This window comes from Gymnoscopelus microlampas (assembly GCF_963454915.1).
Source record: "Gymnoscopelus microlampas genome assembly, chromosome: 6".
Classification (NCBI taxonomy): Eukaryota; Metazoa; Chordata; class Actinopteri; order Myctophiformes; family Myctophidae; genus Gymnoscopelus; species Gymnoscopelus microlampas.
The window spans coordinates 8,837,530-8,856,046 of record NC_139943.1 but is presented as its reverse complement, the minus strand read 5'-3'; the positions used below and the strand labels follow the sequence as shown (position 1 = coordinate 8,856,046).

General features: G+C 42.6%; 1 protein-coding gene across 1 annotated transcript; it reads right to left on the bottom strand.

Moving 5' to 3' along the window:
• Positions 1 to 989: 989 nt before the first annotated feature.
• On the bottom strand, positions 990 to 12,820 carry LOC311047213 (uncharacterized protein). Its single transcript, XM_084059859.1, has 6 exons — positions 12,442 to 12,820; positions 11,637 to 11,713; positions 10,413 to 10,595; positions 5,998 to 6,642; positions 5,115 to 5,374; positions 990 to 1,330 (listed from the first exon to the last, which is right to left on the bottom strand). The coding sequence occupies exons 1-5, from the start codon at positions 12,688 to 12,690 to the stop codon at positions 5,116 to 5,118; spliced, it is 1,413 nt and encodes a 470-aa protein (XP_083915985.1). The 5' UTR covers positions 12,691 to 12,820; the 3' UTR covers positions 990 to 1,330; position 5,115.
• Between the last annotated feature and the right edge of the window lie 5,697 nt (positions 12,821 to 18,517).

The window sequence follows — 18,517 nt, the reverse complement described above, 5'->3', positions numbered from 1 at the left end:
CCAGTGAGCTTCACGGTGAGGGAGAGAACCAGAATGAAGTCCAGCCACCTCTTTTATAGAGAACAATCCAGGTGGGCCAGATCTCCACTGATGACACACTCCACCCTCCAATCATTCTGACACACATGACACATGGTTAGTAACCATGACAACCACACCAGTCACCCTGACAACCCCCAGGGTTGTCACAAGAATTAAATATAAAAATAGATAGCTGTGCTGAAGAGCGTGCAAGAGAACCAATCAGGTATGAACCACAGTAGTGCAGTGGTTAAGATACAGGACTAACAAACCGAAGGTTCTTAGTTCAAACTAGCATTTACATTTTCCCAAGTTTGTACCTTCATTACCACAAGCAGAAACATTTGTTGTTGCTTTTCTTTTTCTTTTTCTTTACATTTTCCACGTTTTGCCTGGCTCTTGTAACCTAATGTTTGACTGAAAGCCGCATTACAGAACAGATTAATCACAGTAGAGCAGCGGTTAAGCAGCAGTTTAACTGAAAAATATATATATATCACTCATGGCATGCAGCATACTGTACATTAATGAACAATTATTAACTGAGCCAAACTGCATTCAGTTTTTTAACTGATTTTACTTTAGACAGCATTCTGTCTGTTTGACTTGAAATGTACATTGAATTGATGCCAATCACCTCCATTCAATGTCTTTCTTACAACATAAAAACCTCATGACTTACTATGCTATGTTCAATATAACCATCAATATAGTAGAAAAAAACTCATGTCATAGGACACTACATAGTATTATATTAAAGTTGTCATGGGATACTGTCAAAAAAACATGGAAAGATGGGTTTTGATTTCAAGACATCTTTATTGACACAAATGCATAATGAATAAACATATGTAAAAAGTGCTCCTTTTTGTGTGTGTGTGTGTGTGTGTGTGTGTGTGTGTGTGTGTGTGTGTGTGTGTGTGTGTGTGTGTGTGTGTGTGTGTGTGTGTGTTGGGAGGACAGCAGATATAATTATTACAGAAAACAAGAAAATCAATAATAAATTAATTAATACAATGTCCAATTAACATATACAACTAAAATATGGGTGTATGGAACCTGTTTTTAATCTCAAATAATGTTGTTTTGCGGTGTCATGTCCTTTGATAACACTCAGGCAGGGTGTGGTGTTAGGGTTAAATTCTTACCCTCTGGTAACATTCTGGCAGGGTGTGGTGTTCTTGTGGTGCTAGGGTTACATTCTTACCCTCTGGTAACATTCAACCAGGGTGTGCATGGTCTATATACTGTAGAAGGTGGAGTTCTCTGCATCAGGATCCTGATCGACTCCCTCAACAATGGATCCACACTGAAGTCAAACACAAAGGTCATAGGTCACAAACCGATGCACACAGTGATATTTATAAGCCATTCATTTCACTGGGGCTCTTTTACAACAGTAGATGATCAGATCCTACAGTCATAGACAGAGCAGCCAGAGAGTGGTCACCGCCCGTGGGGTGGTGGGGAAGATTTTTTATAATTTAGTGCCCACCTGTGGTATGTTGGGTCAACTATGCAGTGGTGGAAAAAGTACTCAAGTAAAGAAGTAAAGAACAGTAATTCTTTACTTAAGTAAAAGTACCAATACTGCAATATAAAAATACTCTGTTACAAGTAAAAGTTCAGGATTCAAAATTGACTTGAATAAAAGTACAAAAGTATTGGCATCAAAATGTACTTAAAGTACCAAAAGTAAAAGTACTAAATATTTTCAAATAGCCTACAGTATGTATAAAATAGGGCTAAAGTGGTTAATGTATATTTCATTATATCATAATTTATATCTGAAAAGTAACTAGTAACTAAAGTTTTCAAGTAATTGTAGTGGAGTAAAAGTACAATATTTGCCTCTGAGATGTAGTGGAGTAGAAGTAAAAGAATTGGAAATTGGAAATACTCAAGTAAAGTACAAATACCTCAAAATTGTACTTAAGTAAATGTACTAAGTTACTTTCCACCACTACAACTATGGCCCTTTGTGGGTGATTCGGATTGCACCTCTAATGTACAACTGTGTTCAAAGAAGTTAACAACTAACATTAAGTGTGTGTGCGCGCACAAATTGTGAAAAATGCGGAATGTTTGGGAAGCAAATGTTTTCAGATGGGGTTGACGGCCAAATACATAGTAATTTTGGGGTCCTTGACATGAAATTATTTGAGAAGCACAAGATTATGAAGCATGCCCAACTTTGCTGGAAAAAAAGCCCAAAGTCGCTTATAATAAGTGGACATGGCAATTGTAATCGGATGTTTTCCATTGTTGCTATTGTTCTTCAGAATTTTGGCTGTGCACGGTACCGCTCTGAGTTGTCCACCTCCTCCTTGATTAAAAATACATATTTTTTCCATAATGAGCACTTCACCCATGAGCATTAGTAATGACCAATTATATGAAGATACGGTTTGAAAGTGGACGATACTGGATGAGCAACAGGTTAGTTAACAAGAGTGTTATATTTTTGTATAACGGAGGGAGAATCCGTTATACAAAGGAAGGAGCATTTCGCCCGACGATTTTCTTACCTTTTTTATGATGTTATAATATCCTAGGACGAGTGGGTACACTAGAGAAATTTCATAACTCCAACCGGGTCAGCCGCAGTTAAAAACTTGCGTGCCTATGGGACTTGCTCTAAATCGTGTATTTTAATATCTATTTGTATTTGTTTTTTTCAGGTGAATGTGCCCCACCGTAAGTCTCACTTTTGCGACACTAACGGTGGGGCGCCGGAAGTGTCGCAAAAGCGAGACTTAGGGTGGGGCACATTCAAGACAAACACGTTGCTTAGTGTTCAGTCACTATGAACATTAGATTTCACCCGGGGAGAAAAAAAGCTATTAAAATACACGTTATGACATTTCTCTACAGTACCACTCATGCTAGGACAGGGGTCTTCAACGTTTTCAGGCCAATGACCCCCTAGCTGAGAGAGAGATGAAGCAGGGACCCCCTCTATATCGTATAAAATTGTGTTTCAGATTTTTTTTTTAAATGATTTCCGTGGTCTGCTTTTTTTCCCTCTACACCTATGCCTCTTTGCCAAAAATAGCCGATCTACAAGCTCACAACGCCTCGCAGCGCGAGGCGTTGTGAGCTTGTAGATCTGCTATTTTTGGCTGAAGTTCTCCACAGAAAAGGGATGCTAGGGTACAAGTGGTTGAGGTAAAATAAAAAATCATATCACACAAAGATTTGGCGGACCCCCTGTAGTAACTCTGAGGACCCCTAGGGGTCCCGGACCCCCTGTTGAAGACCCTTGTCCTAGGATATCATAACATCATAAAAAAGGTTTAAGGGGTGCTGAATCCAAATCTGATGTATGCCCAGCTTGAAAATGGCTACAAATGCCTCAAAATTGACCATATGCTGCAACTGGGTCTTTTCAAAGTCTGGGTCTTTTCAAATACATATACTGTATGTACATAATATTTTGACAGCCGACCTAATAAAGTCATGGGACATGTCAGTTGGTTGGAAAAACGTATTCACCAATACATGACAATGTACACAATACTATATATCTGAGCTTCAAGCCATTTCCTCACATTTGATCTCAAATCAGAATATGGCATTATATATCCCCCATACAGTATGTGTACATTGATTGATTGTGTTTCTTGTTGTTGGGCTAAATAAAAGTGAGAATCAATTCAGTAGTCCTGCATACTGTTATCATGACTAATATTTACCCAGCGTGACAATATTAAAGGTAGGGTAAGTGATATTTTTGGGTTAAAACAAAAAGTATTTTGTTAAAAGGTTAAAACACTATATTCTGATAGTAATCATTGCTATAGAGTGTTTGTTCAGTAACAGGAGTCTCCCCGTCTCTCCAGCTCTTTAATAAACAGAAAATCCATTTTTCGGTAGGTGTCAAAATCTCAGCCAATCAGGAGAAAGTACCCATTTTTAAGCTTAATTTGTATAGTGTTCCAGGTCCAATTTTATCTGCTCATTTCTTAGTGTCATCACTTCCAATTTCACTTGTTTAATATGTATCCTGATTGAGTTCTCTGTCCTGGTTGGATAAAATTGGAAAAGTAACTGAAACGAAAATGTTTCAGTCTCTCCACATAAGAGGTGGAGAGACAAGGAGACTTTTACTGAACAAACACTCTATAGCAATGAGTACTATCAGAATATAGAGCTATTTAACACTTATTTTAACCAAAGCAAATCACTTACCCTACCTTTAAGTTACTAAATGTGACATGGAACCTTGACAACAGATTAGGTTATAAACAATTGCCACACAATCATCACAAACAAGGCAACTTTTGCACTTTTTAGTGTCTCTGTCTGAGCCACATGGAACTTCTTAGTGTCTCTGTCTGAGCCACATGGAACCTAACGTCCCTATTCCTAACCAGTGGGGAAAAATAGCTGTATCTAAAAGCTCACAACACGTTGCAACGTGAGCTTGTAGATCAGCTATTTTTTGGTGAGGATACACTGTCAAATTCTCAGTGATAATTTAACTCTTAAGATTGTACAAATGGAACCAGAGCCTGTAAGGGTCCATTTGGTTCCCAACAAACAATCATGTCGCTCGCTGGGGACCCTTGGAACCTCCTTAAAAGGAGGGGAAAAAGGACCAATTATAGAGCTCTGGGGGACCATTGTCAACAAGTATATACTGTAGGGGTTTAACCCATTGAGACCTGAAGCCGATTCTACATGTCTCCTAAATCTCAACAGTTTTCTGAAAAACGTATGTTTCTATATCAGTGGTTCTCAATCTTTTTCATGTGAAGGACCCCCAAAATGATATGTATTTGGCCGCGGACCCCCATCAAAATATTTTGTTCCAGGGACCCCCCAGAAGCAAAGATTTGAGTTACAAACGTTCGCTTTAAAAAATATATATTCAAAGATTTGCACACATTTTCACGATTTTTCAAAAATAGCAGATCTACAAGCTCGTAGCGCGGCACTCGTGCCGCGCTACGAGCTTGTATATCTGCTATTTTTGAATAGCCCAAAGTGTAAAATAATGCTTTTTAGCGCAAATCTAAAAATTACACAGTTCCAGGTCTTAATGGGTTTAAGTGATTACATTCATGGGTGAGTGAGAGGGTGACTAGTACCTTAAACATAGTCGTTCAGCCAAGCCACAGCAGTGGCCGGTGAGTTGAAGTACTCTGTGAACTTCTCTCTCACGGAGAGAGCCTCTTGACTGGCACAGTGGCTCCCGACCATTCCGACCGGGCGGAGAGCGTCTGCGGTCTCCACCGCCGGAGGAGCCGCGTGGGCGGCCGTGTCCTGCTGGTCCCGTCTGAGGAAGTTGTGCAGGACGGTGGTGGCTCTCACGATCTTCTGCGCGGTGGCGGGGCTCACCTCCATCACCCTGTGTGGTTAGGGATTATCGTGATATTAAAAAAACGCTCACAATAATCGTATCGCCGAGATTTTAATTTATCGGGAAATTGTAGAGCTGTGCAAATTCAATACCACTTAAACCCTCTGTACTTGATAAAACGGACCATAAAGGAGCATTTGGTATGCTCTTATTTCACTCTACACAAATACAGTCGCCAAAAATAGCAGATCTACAAGCTCACAACGTGTTGCAACGCAAGGCGTTGTGAGCTTGTAGATCGGCATTTTTTGGCGAACGTTCCCCCCAGAATAGGGATGCTGGCCCGTTCAAGTGGTTAACAAAAGTGGCAGCGGTGGCCTAGTGGTTAGAGGGGCGGCCTTGATACCGGAAGGTCCCTAGTTCGATTCCCCAATTCATCACATCAATCATGAATCACCGCTGAATAGCCCTTGAGCAAGGCTTCCATGCAGGGTCCGGCTGGAAACAAGCTTCGTGCTTAGTCCGACACCCTGGGTAAACAACAAACTTTGCTTTGCTTTGTGGCATTTTAAGTTTTAAGCATATTTTGATAATCGTGATAAAATTGTTAATCGCAATAAGTTTTTACACAATAATCGTGCCATGAAATTTTCGTATCGTCCCATCCTTACCTGTTGTACACTCTGAACTGCGAGGCCAGCTGGCCGAAGGCGCTCTCCGCCACCCCCCGCGCGCGGGACAGGTGGTAGTTGAAGACCCGCTGAGCGTCCACGTGAAGGGGCCTCCCGGGGAACGGACAGAGCACGTTCCGCTGCGGAGCGAGCGCTTCGTCGGCCGCGAAAACGTACGGGACGGGTCCCAGGTGCTCGGCGGTCTGGATGGGCGAGTCGTCCGGCAGGTCGAGCGTTCCCTCGTGCAGGGCCTTTCCGAACTCGGACGCCGAGAGGATCTCGCCGTCGCCGCCGCCGCTGCTCCTCCCGAAAGCCCCCACGTCCGCCGTCCGGAACAGGCCGTTGGCGTCCACCACGGCCAGCAGGACGATGGAAAACTGTTCCCGCCTCGACTTTGAGTGCGCGGGCGCCTTGATGACCACGTGCTTGGCCTCCAACGCGCCCACGCAGTGAGGGAAGTCCCAGCGTTGGCCGAACTCGTCCGCTATGGCTTTCCACTCGTGCTTCTTCGGCGCGGGCATGAACTCCTCGACCAGGCTGTTCCAGATGGCGTCCGCCACAGAGGACAAGATGCCCACCACGGTGGATTTGCCCACCCGGAAGCTTTTGGAGATGGACGAATAGGAATCGCCGGTGGCGAGGTATCTGTAAGAGACAGGTCAAATACATTCAAAATAAAACAGTTTTAATGTTGAGACAAGAGCTGAACTGACGTATAAAAAGTCACCGGCTTCGAATGCTATCAATGCATTGAATGGGAGATTATCACGTTTTATCAGACCATTGAATGGGCGAGTAGGCGACGAGCAGGCGATATACTGACCTACCCGTGATTTGTCAGACCATTCATTGGGCATAATCAGGAGCTACTGAACTACTTGGAGGCGGAGCAGTCCCCACAACACGATTTACGATTCTGTGCCTATCGGTACATAACTCCAACGGCGCTGAGTAGGCTAAGACGAATGTCACAACGTTCAGGACGGCAACTCGCTTGCTTTAGCTCCCTCGGTGGTTCTTCACGTGGTTCCAGTTCGCCTGACTGCGCGCCTCCGTCATGGTCCCAAACCAAAACCGAAACTAAACTAAATAAATCGCGGGTAGGTCAGTACAGTATGTCGCCTACTTTGCCCATTTAATGGTCTGATAAAAGGTGATAATGTCCCATTCAATGCATTGATAGCATCCGAATGGGGTGTAAAAAGTGTAGTTGGGGCCTTGCGGCACCTAGGCTCATAAGCAGCCTGTCACAGCGCGTCACGGTTTTGAGTCCCGTTCCCGACGACCTTTGCTGCGTGTCTCTCTTTTCTCTCTCTCCCTCTTTCCTGTTTATCTTCACTTAAGAAAATCTATCAATAAAGGCAAAAAGTCAAAAATAGCTGGTATAGTTAGTGAAGCCTACTGTATGTGGACAACTACTTTCCTTTGTGGATCCACCATGTGACTTTTTACCTTTTTAATTTGAAAAGACCCCCCAGTTTGGTATGCATTGGTGCCACGGACCCAAAGTTACAGACCCATAAGGGTCCATTTGGTCCAACACTATGACTATCAATCATATAGCTGGCAGGGAGGAGACGCACTGGAACAACCCCCACCAAGGAAAAAAAGTAAAAAAGTGAAAAAGTACTCAAATTCTTTACTTAAGTAAAAGTATCAATACTGCAATACAGAATACTCTGTTAGGGTGCGCTCCCACCGCACTTTTATTTGACCTCTGGGGCGGAATCTGCCAATGCTTTGTCAATCTAAATGTGTGGATTCTTGGAAAAAATCCGCAAGACCATGAATCCACACATTTGCATTGACAAAGCATTGGCAGAGTCCGCCCCAGAGGTAAAATAAAAGTGCGGTGGGAGCGCGCCCTTACAAGTAAAAGTCTAGAATAAAAAAATTACTTCAGTAAAAGTACAAAATTATTGGCAATCAAAATGTATTTAAAGTACCAAAAGTAAAAGTACTAAAATGTTTGAAAATAGCCGATCTACAAGCTCACAGATGCGACGCGTTGTGAGCTTGTAGATCTGCTATTTTCAAATAGCCTAGGTATAAAATAAGACTGAAGTGGTTTCATAATATCATAACTTATATCTGAAAAGTAACTAAAGTTTTCAAATAATTGTAGTGGAGTAAAAGTACAATATTTGCCTCCGAGATGTAGGGGAGTAGAAGTAAAACTATTGGAAATTAGAAATACTCAAGTAAAGTACAAATACCTCAAAATTGTACTTAAGTACAGTACCTAATAAATGTACTTACAGTGGGGCAAAAAAGTATTTAGTCAGCCACCATTGTGCAAGTTCTCCCACTTAAAAAGATGAGAGAGGCCTGTAATTTTCATCATAGTTATACATCAACTATGAGAGACAAAATTAGGAGAAAAAATCCAGAAAATCACATCGTCTGATTTTTTAAGAATTTATTTGCAAATTATGAGGAAAATAAGTATTTGGTCAATAACAAAAGTTCATCTCAATACTTTGTTATATACCCTTTGTTGGCAATGACAGAGGTCAAACGTTTTCTGTAAGTCTTCACAAGGTTACCACGCACTGTTGCTGGTATGTTGGCCCATTCCTCCACGCAAGATCTCACATCTTTTTTTTTTTTTTTTTTTTTTAAGAGCGGTGAGCAAAAATCCCAGAACCACACGGGGGGACTTAGTGAATGACCTGCAGAGAGCTGGGACCAAAGTAACAAAGGCTACCATCAGTAACACACTACGCCGCCAGGGACTCAAATCCTGTAGTGCCAGACGTGTCCCCCTGCTTATAGTCCAGGGGCCAACACTGATATTTTCACAAATTGGTAACACCTGAGGTGGCCGTAAAGTTTTTGTATTTTTGTATTCCTACATGTCTCTAGTTTATATTTTGGTATGATACATCTTCCAATTCAGTAGCTTAATGGCAGTTATCACTACCTACCGGCTAATGTATCCGGTAGGAGACACACAGTAGAATCTTTGTGTCTCCTACCGGAAATACAGCCGGGCATCAAATTATTGCGACAAAAAACAAAATATATCCATGTATTCAAGGCTTCATGGGGTGTGCAATTGATAACTTCTCAGATTTTTGGTGTTTGCAAAAAGACTGCTTTCCATAAGCTTGTAAAAGTTGACCCTCCTTCGGTCTAGGGTGGTCATAGCTGAATGGGTAGAGAGTCCCCCTGGGAAACTTAAAGGAGGAGTTCACCGAAAAAATGATTCATTTTCTATCAATTGCACACCCCATGAAGCCTTGAATACATGGATATATTTTGTTTTTTGTCGCAATAATTTGACGCCCGGGTGTATTTCCGGTAGGAGACACAAAGATTCTACTTTGTGTCTCCTACCGGATACATTAGTCGGTTTAGAGTGATTACTGTCATTAAGCTACTGAAATGGAAGATGTATCATACCAAAATATAAACTAGAGACATGTAGGAATACAAAAATACCAAAAATGTACGGCCACCTTAGGTGGTACCAAAATCTGGCTTGGCCCCTGGACTATTAAGCCAGTACATGTCCAGGCCCGTCTGAGGTTTGCTAGAGAGCATTTGGATGATCCAGAAGAGGATTGGGAGAATGTCATATGGTCAGATGAAACCAAAATAGAACTTTTTGGTAGCAACTCAACTTCTCGTGTTTGAAGGAGAAAGAATGCTGAGTTGCAACCAAAGAACACCATACCTACTGTGAAGCATGGGGGTGGAAACATAATGCTTTGGGGCTGTTTTTCTGCAAAGGGACCAGGACGACTGATCCGTGTAAAGGGAATAATGAATGGGGCCATGTATCGTGAGATTTTGAGTGAAAACCTCCTTCCATCAGCAAGGGCATTGAAGATGAAACGTGGCTAGGTCTTTCAGAATGACCAGGATCCCAAATACACCGCCCGGGCAACGAAGGAGTGGCTTCGTAAGAAGCATTTCAAGGTCCTGGAGTGGCCTAGCCAGTCTCCAGATCTCAACCCCATAGAAAATCTTTGGAGGGAGTTGAAAGTCTGTGTTGCCCAGCGGCAGCCCCGAAACATCACTGCTCTAGAGGAGATCTGCATGGAGGAATGGGCCAACATACCAGCAACAGTGTGTGGTAACCTTGTGAAGACTTACAGAAAACGTTTGACCTCTGTCATTGCCAACAAAGGGTATATAACAAAGTATTGAGATGAACTTTTGTTATTGACCAAATACTTATTTTCCTCATAATTTGCAAATAAATTCTTTAAAAATCAGACGAAGTGATTTTCTGGATTTTTTTCCCTAATTTTGTCTCTCATAGTTGATGTATAACTATGATGAACATTACAGGCCTCTCTCATCTTTTTAAGTGGGAGAACTTGCACAATGGTGGCTGACTAAATACTTTTTTGCCCCACTGTAGTTACTTTCCACCACTGCCCACATTGAGAACCAGGTTGAGTCACCGTAAACAGATGGCGAGCCGCTCGGCCGGGTCGATGGCTTCGCGCCAGCACGTGTCTCGTCTGTAGATGTCCGCTGAGATCTTGTCCAGCAGCAGGTCAAACTGCCGCACGCTGAGCGTGAAGTCGGCCATGAAGCGATCCTCATCCTGCCGCAGCTCCCGGTGATACTCCTCCAGCTGCTTCCTGGGTAGGGGTATAAGCAACATTTAAAGGAGAATTTTGGACTACGTTTTTCTTACCTTTTCTATGACGTTATGATATCTTAGGATGAATGGCACAGTAGAAACATTTCATAACTCGATCCCGGGTCCGCCACAGCTTAAAACGTGCGCGGATAGGCCTTGCGTTAGAGCATATATTTTAATAGCTTGCAACCAAAGCTATTAAAATATGCAAAAAAAAAAAAAACGAGATTGAAATCTCGAGATTTCAATCTCGTCTAGCTTTTTTTTTGGACAGTGTTCTGTCACTATGAACGTCAGATCTCACAAAAAAAAAAAACGGGATCGAGTTATGACATTTTTATACTGTACCATTCATCCTAAGATATCATAACGTCATAGAAAAGGTAAGAAAAACGTAGTCCAAAATTCTCCTTTAACCTAAGACCTGGAAGGCATCTGTGTCATTTTTTTATTTGAGCTAAAAAGCATTATTATATTATATATTATATATTATATTATAGCAGATATACAAGCACAAGCTTGTAGATCCGCTATTTATTTTCAATTCGCGAAAACTTGTGCAAATCTTTGAATATATATATATTTTTAAAGCGAACATTTGTAACTCAAATCTTTGCTTCTGGGGGTCCCTGGAACAAAATATCTTGAGATGGGGGTCCACGGCCAAATACATATAATTTTGGGCGGTCCTTAACATGAAAAAGTGTGAGAACCACTGACAGCAACATAGGTTTAAAAATGTATCAGACATTTTGTAGAATCGGTCTCAGGTCTTAATGGGTTAAGAGGCCAACACACTGAGCAGCACTATAACTAAACAAATATAGTTTTGAAAATCGTTCTAAGTCAAGTGGAGGAGAGAGTGCACACCAACTATTTAAAAAAAATACAATGGAGCACGATATAGTTATAGTGCTCAGTGTGAATGGCCCTTTAAGAAAATAGATTAACAATCGTTCCTCAATTTTACTATTAATAAAACATCAAATCAATAGAATAACTGCGTTGAAAACAGTGGGTAAGTAGGTTGCAGCCCTACCTGGTTCTGAGGAACGGTTGCACCCACAGCCTCTTCCTCTGCTTCTTCGGGTTCATCTGGACCTCAACCTTCTCCACCTTTGATTGATTGATTGAATACTTTATTAGTCAGAAATGTAAACAGCACGTGGTACAGTAAGACATTTAGGCTAAAAGGACAACACCATAAAAGTCCTGGGGACTTGTTTCCATTGTGGTCCTGTGTGTGTGTGTGTGTGTGTGTGTGTGTGTGTGTGTGTGTGTGTGTGTGTGTGTGTGTGTGTGTGTGTGTGTGTGTGTGTGTGTGTGTGTGTGTGTGTGTGTGTGTGTGTGTGTGTGGTCTAGCCATGGTTCACATGCCGTTCGTACATCTACATAAACGTTCAGATTTCAAATATAAAGTGCTTAACCCACGGCCACGGATGTAACAAGTTAAAGCGCCCGGGTCTAAGTACCCGTGTCTTCCGTATTATTCAATAACAAGCATTTTAATCTGATCGACGGCCATTATTATTATTATGTTGTTATGTAGTGCATAACAATTGTAGTGAAATACACCTTCCAACCACTAGGGGCGCGTAGTAGAAAGCTTATGGAGGAAATTTGGAGAAAATGGCCGTCGATCGGATTAAAATGCTTTTTTATTGATCAATACGGAAGATATGGGTACTTAGACCCGGGCGCTTTACCTTGTTACATCAGTGGCTTTGGGGTCAGCACTTTACATTTGAAATCTGAACGTTTATGTAGATGTACTGGTTGTAAATGTAAAATGTTACAAGACCAGGAACAAGTAGCGCCATGACTGTGAGTGGTAGTGGCCCTACCTTCTGGTCTTCTTCTCCTTCTTGTTGTTCTGCTTCTTCTGGTTGTTCTTCTGGTTCTTGTTGTTGTTCTGGTTGTTGTTTTATAGGACGAGGTCTTCTAGGAGTAGCTGAGGGAGAATAAGGAGCAGGAGGAGGAGGGTTGTAACTGGGGACAACAACACGTGTGCCGCTCCTTAGTCTCCTTCTCCTCCTCCTCCTCACCAACAACAACAATGCCAGTATCTTCCTCTGCTCTAAAGAAACAAACATTCTGTTTCTTTGTGATATTATTATTATAACCACAACTATTGTTGTGTAGAAACAAGAGGCTGCAGCTGAAAGCTAGCGAGGCTAATGCTCAACCAACAACCATCCTTCCCGACTAGACTACAGTACACGAACCCCACACACAAACGGACTACAAACATGGGGATGTAAATAAACTACAAACCGGAAAGGTGGATTCCGTGTGCGTCACAGCTCCTACTTCTTCTTCCTCTTCTTTTACAGAGCGAAGAGTTCAACACAGAGTGCAGGGCGACACTTGCTGGTCAGTGTCAGTATAGTTTTTGGCCATTCCAGTGTTAATTCTGTTGACTAAGACTAGACAGTCGTTCATTCAACATTTCAGATGACTAGAATAGGACTGAAACTAAATGGTGTGTTATTCAAAAGAATACATCAGAATTTGCTGTCAAAATGACCACTGTTCCAGTCACACTGTCCACAACTGAGCAGTGGTGGAAGTACTCAAATGTTTTACTTAGGTAAAAGTATCAATACCACAATGTAAAAATTGTCTGTTACAAGTAAAAGTTTGGTATTCAAAATTGACTTAAAGTACAAAAGTATTGGAATCAAAATGTACTTGTACCAAAAGTAAAAGCACTCAGTGCAGAGTGTCCCATTTCAAAATGCAAAATAGCAGATCTACAAGCTCACACTGCTTCGCAATGAGACGCGTTGTGAGCTTGTACATCGGTTATTTTAAAATAGCACATATATATATATATATATATATATATATATATATATATATATATATATATATATATATATATATGTGCACAAACCTAACATGGGGCGAGGCACAACATGCTGCACAGGACAGGACCAGATGAAGCAGATAGTCACAGCCTTATGTTCCACAGGGAACGAAGATGAAGTAATTAAGTAATATATGTCACAGTACGATTGGAAAACCAGTCTGATTGAAAAAGGTGCATTCGGTTTCACCAACGGAGGCGAGCCCTCTGAAGGGGACTTGAGCCACGCAGAGTGTTCCGAAGTCACCTTCAGTCGACTCAGCGCCATCCGAGTTATGTACCGATAGAGACATAACTTGGGGACAGAAGCGTAAATCATCGCCCCCCCATAGTCTCTGTAACGCCGAGACGTAATACATTTTTTTGACCGGGGGGGGGGGGGGGGGGTGAACTCGAAGAAAGCGAACACTCCTTTTTCAATCATCACACTCACACACAGTGCGTATGTGAAGTCAAGTGGTTAATGTATGTTTTCTAATAATCAAGAAGTAACTAGAGGTTTCAAATAATTATAGTGGAGTACAAGTACAATATTTGCCTCTGAGATGTAGTTAAGTAAAAGTATTGAACATTTGAAATACTCCAGTAAAGTAGATACTTAAAATGTGTTCTCAAGAACAGTACTTGAGTAAAAGTTACTTTCCACCATTGCAACTGAGCTTATTCTTTAAGAATATCTTCACAGAAAGCAGTAATGCAACTGAGTAACCGTTTAAATCAAAAAATTTAAAGTAATTTCCAACACTCAGGATTTCCCAGTAAGATGTCGCTGTCGGGTGGAAACCTTGTATGTCAAACAGTTCTAATTTTTTAAAACATTTTAAAGTAGTGAAAATAGTCGATCTACTAGCTCGCACGGCGAGGCGTTGTGTGCTTGTAGCTAGGCTATTTTCACAACCTTTTGTGTGACACTCTTGTGTGATGATAAAGTAGGCTTTAATTTACGAATTTAAATTCATGTTAAATTAGTATAATAGGTCTGTTTCATGTTCAACCAGTACACACTTCACTGAAACAGGATTAGACATACAGAATCTTTATTAACAAAGACATGAATCAAAGTCAATAACCGGGGGCACAGTAGCGCTGTCGCCTCACAGATAGAAGGCCCTGGGTTCGATTCACGCCGGGGACGCTGGGGGCGCGTCTTCTCCTCCGCGCGCTGCGTCCCACCGGGGAAACTCCCCCCTGTCAGGTGATAAGGTCAGTTGGCTCTCATGCATTGAAGGAGGCATGAGCTCGGTATGTCAGAGGACATGGAGTTTACAAACCCAATAAATCACAATGAAGATTGGGGTTTGTCTAGTGAAGCCATTTTAAAAACATAGCCAAGCAGGCTTTAAATAAATGAAAATAGACTACAGTAGGCTACAACAGGGGATCTCAAAGTGGGGTCCGGGTCCCCCAGCGGTCCTTAAGGGGGTCCCCAGATAAATTATTTGATAGTGAGAAACCAAATAGACCCTCATGGGGCTGTAACTCTGAGAAGTGTACAGATTGAACCAAAGGGACCCCCGTAACTATCAGAGTTACGGGGGTCCACGGACCAATAAAGGGATTCACAAAGTGGGGTACGGATTTTTTTTGATTCATTCCATTTTCGCCAGAAACGGGCTGTATCAAATATGAATGAATATCATAAACCCCCTGACAAAAAACGTCGGGGTGGTGTGTTTATGTTTGGAACACAGTTCTTATATGACGTGATCTAAGATTCCCAAATGGGATTTTAAAACAAAAAATAAAGCCACAAACCCGTGAAACAGTGCCCTCTAGCGCATTGGTTCTCAAAGTGGGGTCCGGGGACCCCCAGGGGTCCTTGAGGGAGTTCCAGCTAAATGATAGATTAGGCACCAAATGGACCCTTATGGGTCTGTAACTCTGAGAGTGTACAAATGGAACCAAATGGACCCGTTACACTTTCAGAGTTAAATTGACGTAGATTTTACAATATAAATTGCGGTCCAAGTGATAGAAATGCCATTAAATGGGGGTCTGTAGCCCTAATGCATGTCAAACTGGGGGTCCTTGAAATTAATATAGTTGACTCACTGCTAGAGCCATAAAAAATCTTCTCTTATGGGGGTCCCTGGCATATCTTTTGAAGTGGGGGTCCGCGGGCTAATAAGTGTCAATTTGGGGGTCCTTGACATGAAAAAGTTTGAGAACCACTGCTCTAGTGGCAGTGACATCAAATTTCAGTGCTCTATAAACAAAGGCTATAAACACAAATATCATACTCTCCGTCTGCAGACCTCCAGGACCAAGAACATGAAGTTGTCATCCTCGAAGAAGGCCGTGGAAGCCCACCGATGTGCGGGTTGTCCAGGCTCTTGTGTGGCGATCTCCGAGGTTCAGGATCTCCGGCTTCAGGATCACGGACTTGGCCACGATCTTGCAGGCGAACACCTGGCTTGTCTCCATGTTGGTGATCTTGTAGCACATGAAGCCCCCAATGCCCATGAACCTTGGGTTCTTGGTCTGGGGGTCCACCAGCACATCTGAGATCTCCTTCAGGATCTCCGGCTTCAGGATCACGGACATGGCCACGATCATGCAGGCGAACACCTGGCTTGTCTCCATGTTGGTGATCTTGTAGCACATGAAGCCCCCAATGCCCATGAACCTTGGGTTCTTGGTCTGGGGGTCCACCAGCACATCTGAGATCTCCTTCAAAGGGGCTATTTATAAGCCGTGTCAAGCACCTGTGCCATCCTTTAAGCGCCAATTGTTTCGTGACGGATTGATCGAATACTAGTTCAATATAAGGTCAGCTAAGAGGATTTTAAACCCAAGAATTTGAAATTTATATTTGATCAATGAAATTCCGAAAACAGTCCATTTTCTAAATACCATTTAGAAATGGTTAAATCAAACTTAAACATGACAAAGCAAGCAGACCCACACATTCAAATATGGAGATAAGAGGTTTCTCCATTGGTTCTTGGGCAGCGCCCACTGTCTAGTACAGATAAGTGAGTTCTGGTCCTGTATCCACAGGGACATTGCAGGCAGGGATGTACCAGAGGGACCAGACTGCAGCCTGACTGTTATATTACAGCAAATCACCGCTTTCCTTGCAACAAAGCCGTCCGAGAATAAACGCTGTTCTTGCAACAAACCGTCCGAGAGGCGTACGAGAGGTCCCTCATACGCAAAAGTGAGAGCAAACACTTTGTCATGTCCTCTCAAATATCTGTGTTCAGATTCCACCCCAAGCTGCGAATGGCCTTGTGTCTCTCCGCTGATCACTGAACTTATCTTTGTGAATTGTGATAACTATTAATAATGGTAATGCTGACCAGAGGTGGAAAGAAACACCACCGTCTGTTATGCCGTTATATTTATATTGTATTATATTTACTCAACTACTGTTTTGAGGTACTTTTACTCTACTTGAGTATGTACATTTTATAATACTTGATATTTCTACTCCACTACATTGCAGAGGCAAATATTTAACTTTTCTATTCAGGATGGTGATCGCAAAACTTGATGACTTTGAGTCCGACTTTGAGACCTTGTATTTTCTATTCCCCTACATTTTTTTTTCAGAACTTTCATTCTGCTCTATGAAATGGATTCTGGGGGGGGGGGCAGTGAGGAAGCTCCCCCGGTCTTCTCCAGGTCATCAGCTTCCTCGTGGCCAGGGTCAAGGAACACCATGCAGATCTGCCTCCTCTGACAAGAAGGATGATTTGACTCCCTTTGGACACCTGCATCCAAGCTGAACACAACACCTCTCAACACAGCCGTCCATGCATATCAGGATGATTTGACTCCCCTTCTAGTGCTGACCTGCTCGAGGTGCCTACAATGACATAAAAAAACACAGTGAAGCATTCTGCTTCTACGGGCCGACAGCGTGGAATAAACTCCCATTACACCTAAGACAGGCAGCCTCTGTGGATAGCTTTAAAGCACAGCTCAAGACCTATTTCTTCACTCTTGCTTTTAGTTGATTTTTAAATCTGTGTTGTTATTCATGTTCTCACTGTTTTGCCTGAGTCACTGCCTTTTTGCTATTATTTTAATGTTGTTTTATGCTTTGCTTTTCTTTTTTGCTTTATTGTTAAACTAGTTGTACTTTTTCTGTAATTGTATTCTTGCTCTGTAAAGCACTTTGAGCTGCATTTCATGTCATGGAAGCTGCTATACAAATGAAGTGCATTATTATTTGGACACCTGCATCCAAGCCAAATAACACTACATCTCTCAACACAGCCCCCCATGCTGAAGACTTTGTGACCCCTCCTAGGATTACTACCCTCAAGCTAGAAAACCTTTCGCTGACCCCAGCCCTACAGCTGTTCCACGCTATACGTCAGCAGAGGGCAGTGGCGTGTACAGACATTTTGAGGGGCAGGTGCTCAAGTAAATTATACTTTTTTTTGTTTACTTGGTCTTCTCTTTTTTCCCTCTACACCTATACCTCTTTGCCAAAAATAGCCGATCTGCTATTTTTGGCTAAAGTTCTCCTCAGAAAAGGGATGCTAGGTTTCGAGTGGTTATGGTAAAAAGAAAAAAGAAAAATCACATAAAGATTTGGCGGACCCCCTGTAGTAACTCTGAGGACCCCCTAGGGGTCCCGGACCCCCTGTTGAAGACCCCTGCACTTCTGGTCAAGAGGGCAAAGGGCAGGTGCTCTAGCACCACCTAGAGTCTATCTGTGCACGTCCCTGGCAGAGGGCCAGTCCAGAACCTGAGCATGGAAGAGGAGCTGAGGTCGGCCACAGCGTTGGCTGAGACCCCGCTGTCATTCAGCACCACTATGCCTCTGGCGGGCCTCATCGGCCGGGGGAGGCCACGTTGGTGACCGTGCGGCCGGGGGGAGGGCTGTGGCTCTCCAACAGCTACCAGCTGTGGAGGCCTGGCTGCCTCGGCAGAGGCAGTCACCAACAGAGATCGTCTTCTTCACAGCAACGTGGTGGACACCCGACATGGACGATGCTCTGTGGGGAGAACGTGGAGAGGAAGAGTTCACTAGGGCTGACACCAGCGTCATGACATTTGACTTCACCCTTAACTGATCAGGATTGGTATTTAAAAGA

What these genes read in the sequence shown, in the direction of transcription:
- LOC311047213 (XM_084059859.1), bottom strand. Translation starts at nt 12,690, where the DNA reads ATGTTTGTTTCTTTAGAGCAGAGGAAGATACTGGCATTGTTGTTGTTG. An exon ending in AAGGAGAAGAAGACCAGAAG is followed by an intron (nt 11,714 to 12,441) that starts GTAGGGCCACTA and finishes AATCAATCAAAG; the next exon opens with GTGGAGAAGGTTGAGGTCCA. An exon ending in CGGCTCGCCATCTGTTTACG is followed by an intron (nt 6,643 to 10,412) that starts GTGACTCAACCT and finishes TGTCTCTTACAG; the next exon opens with ATACCTCGCCACCGGCGATT.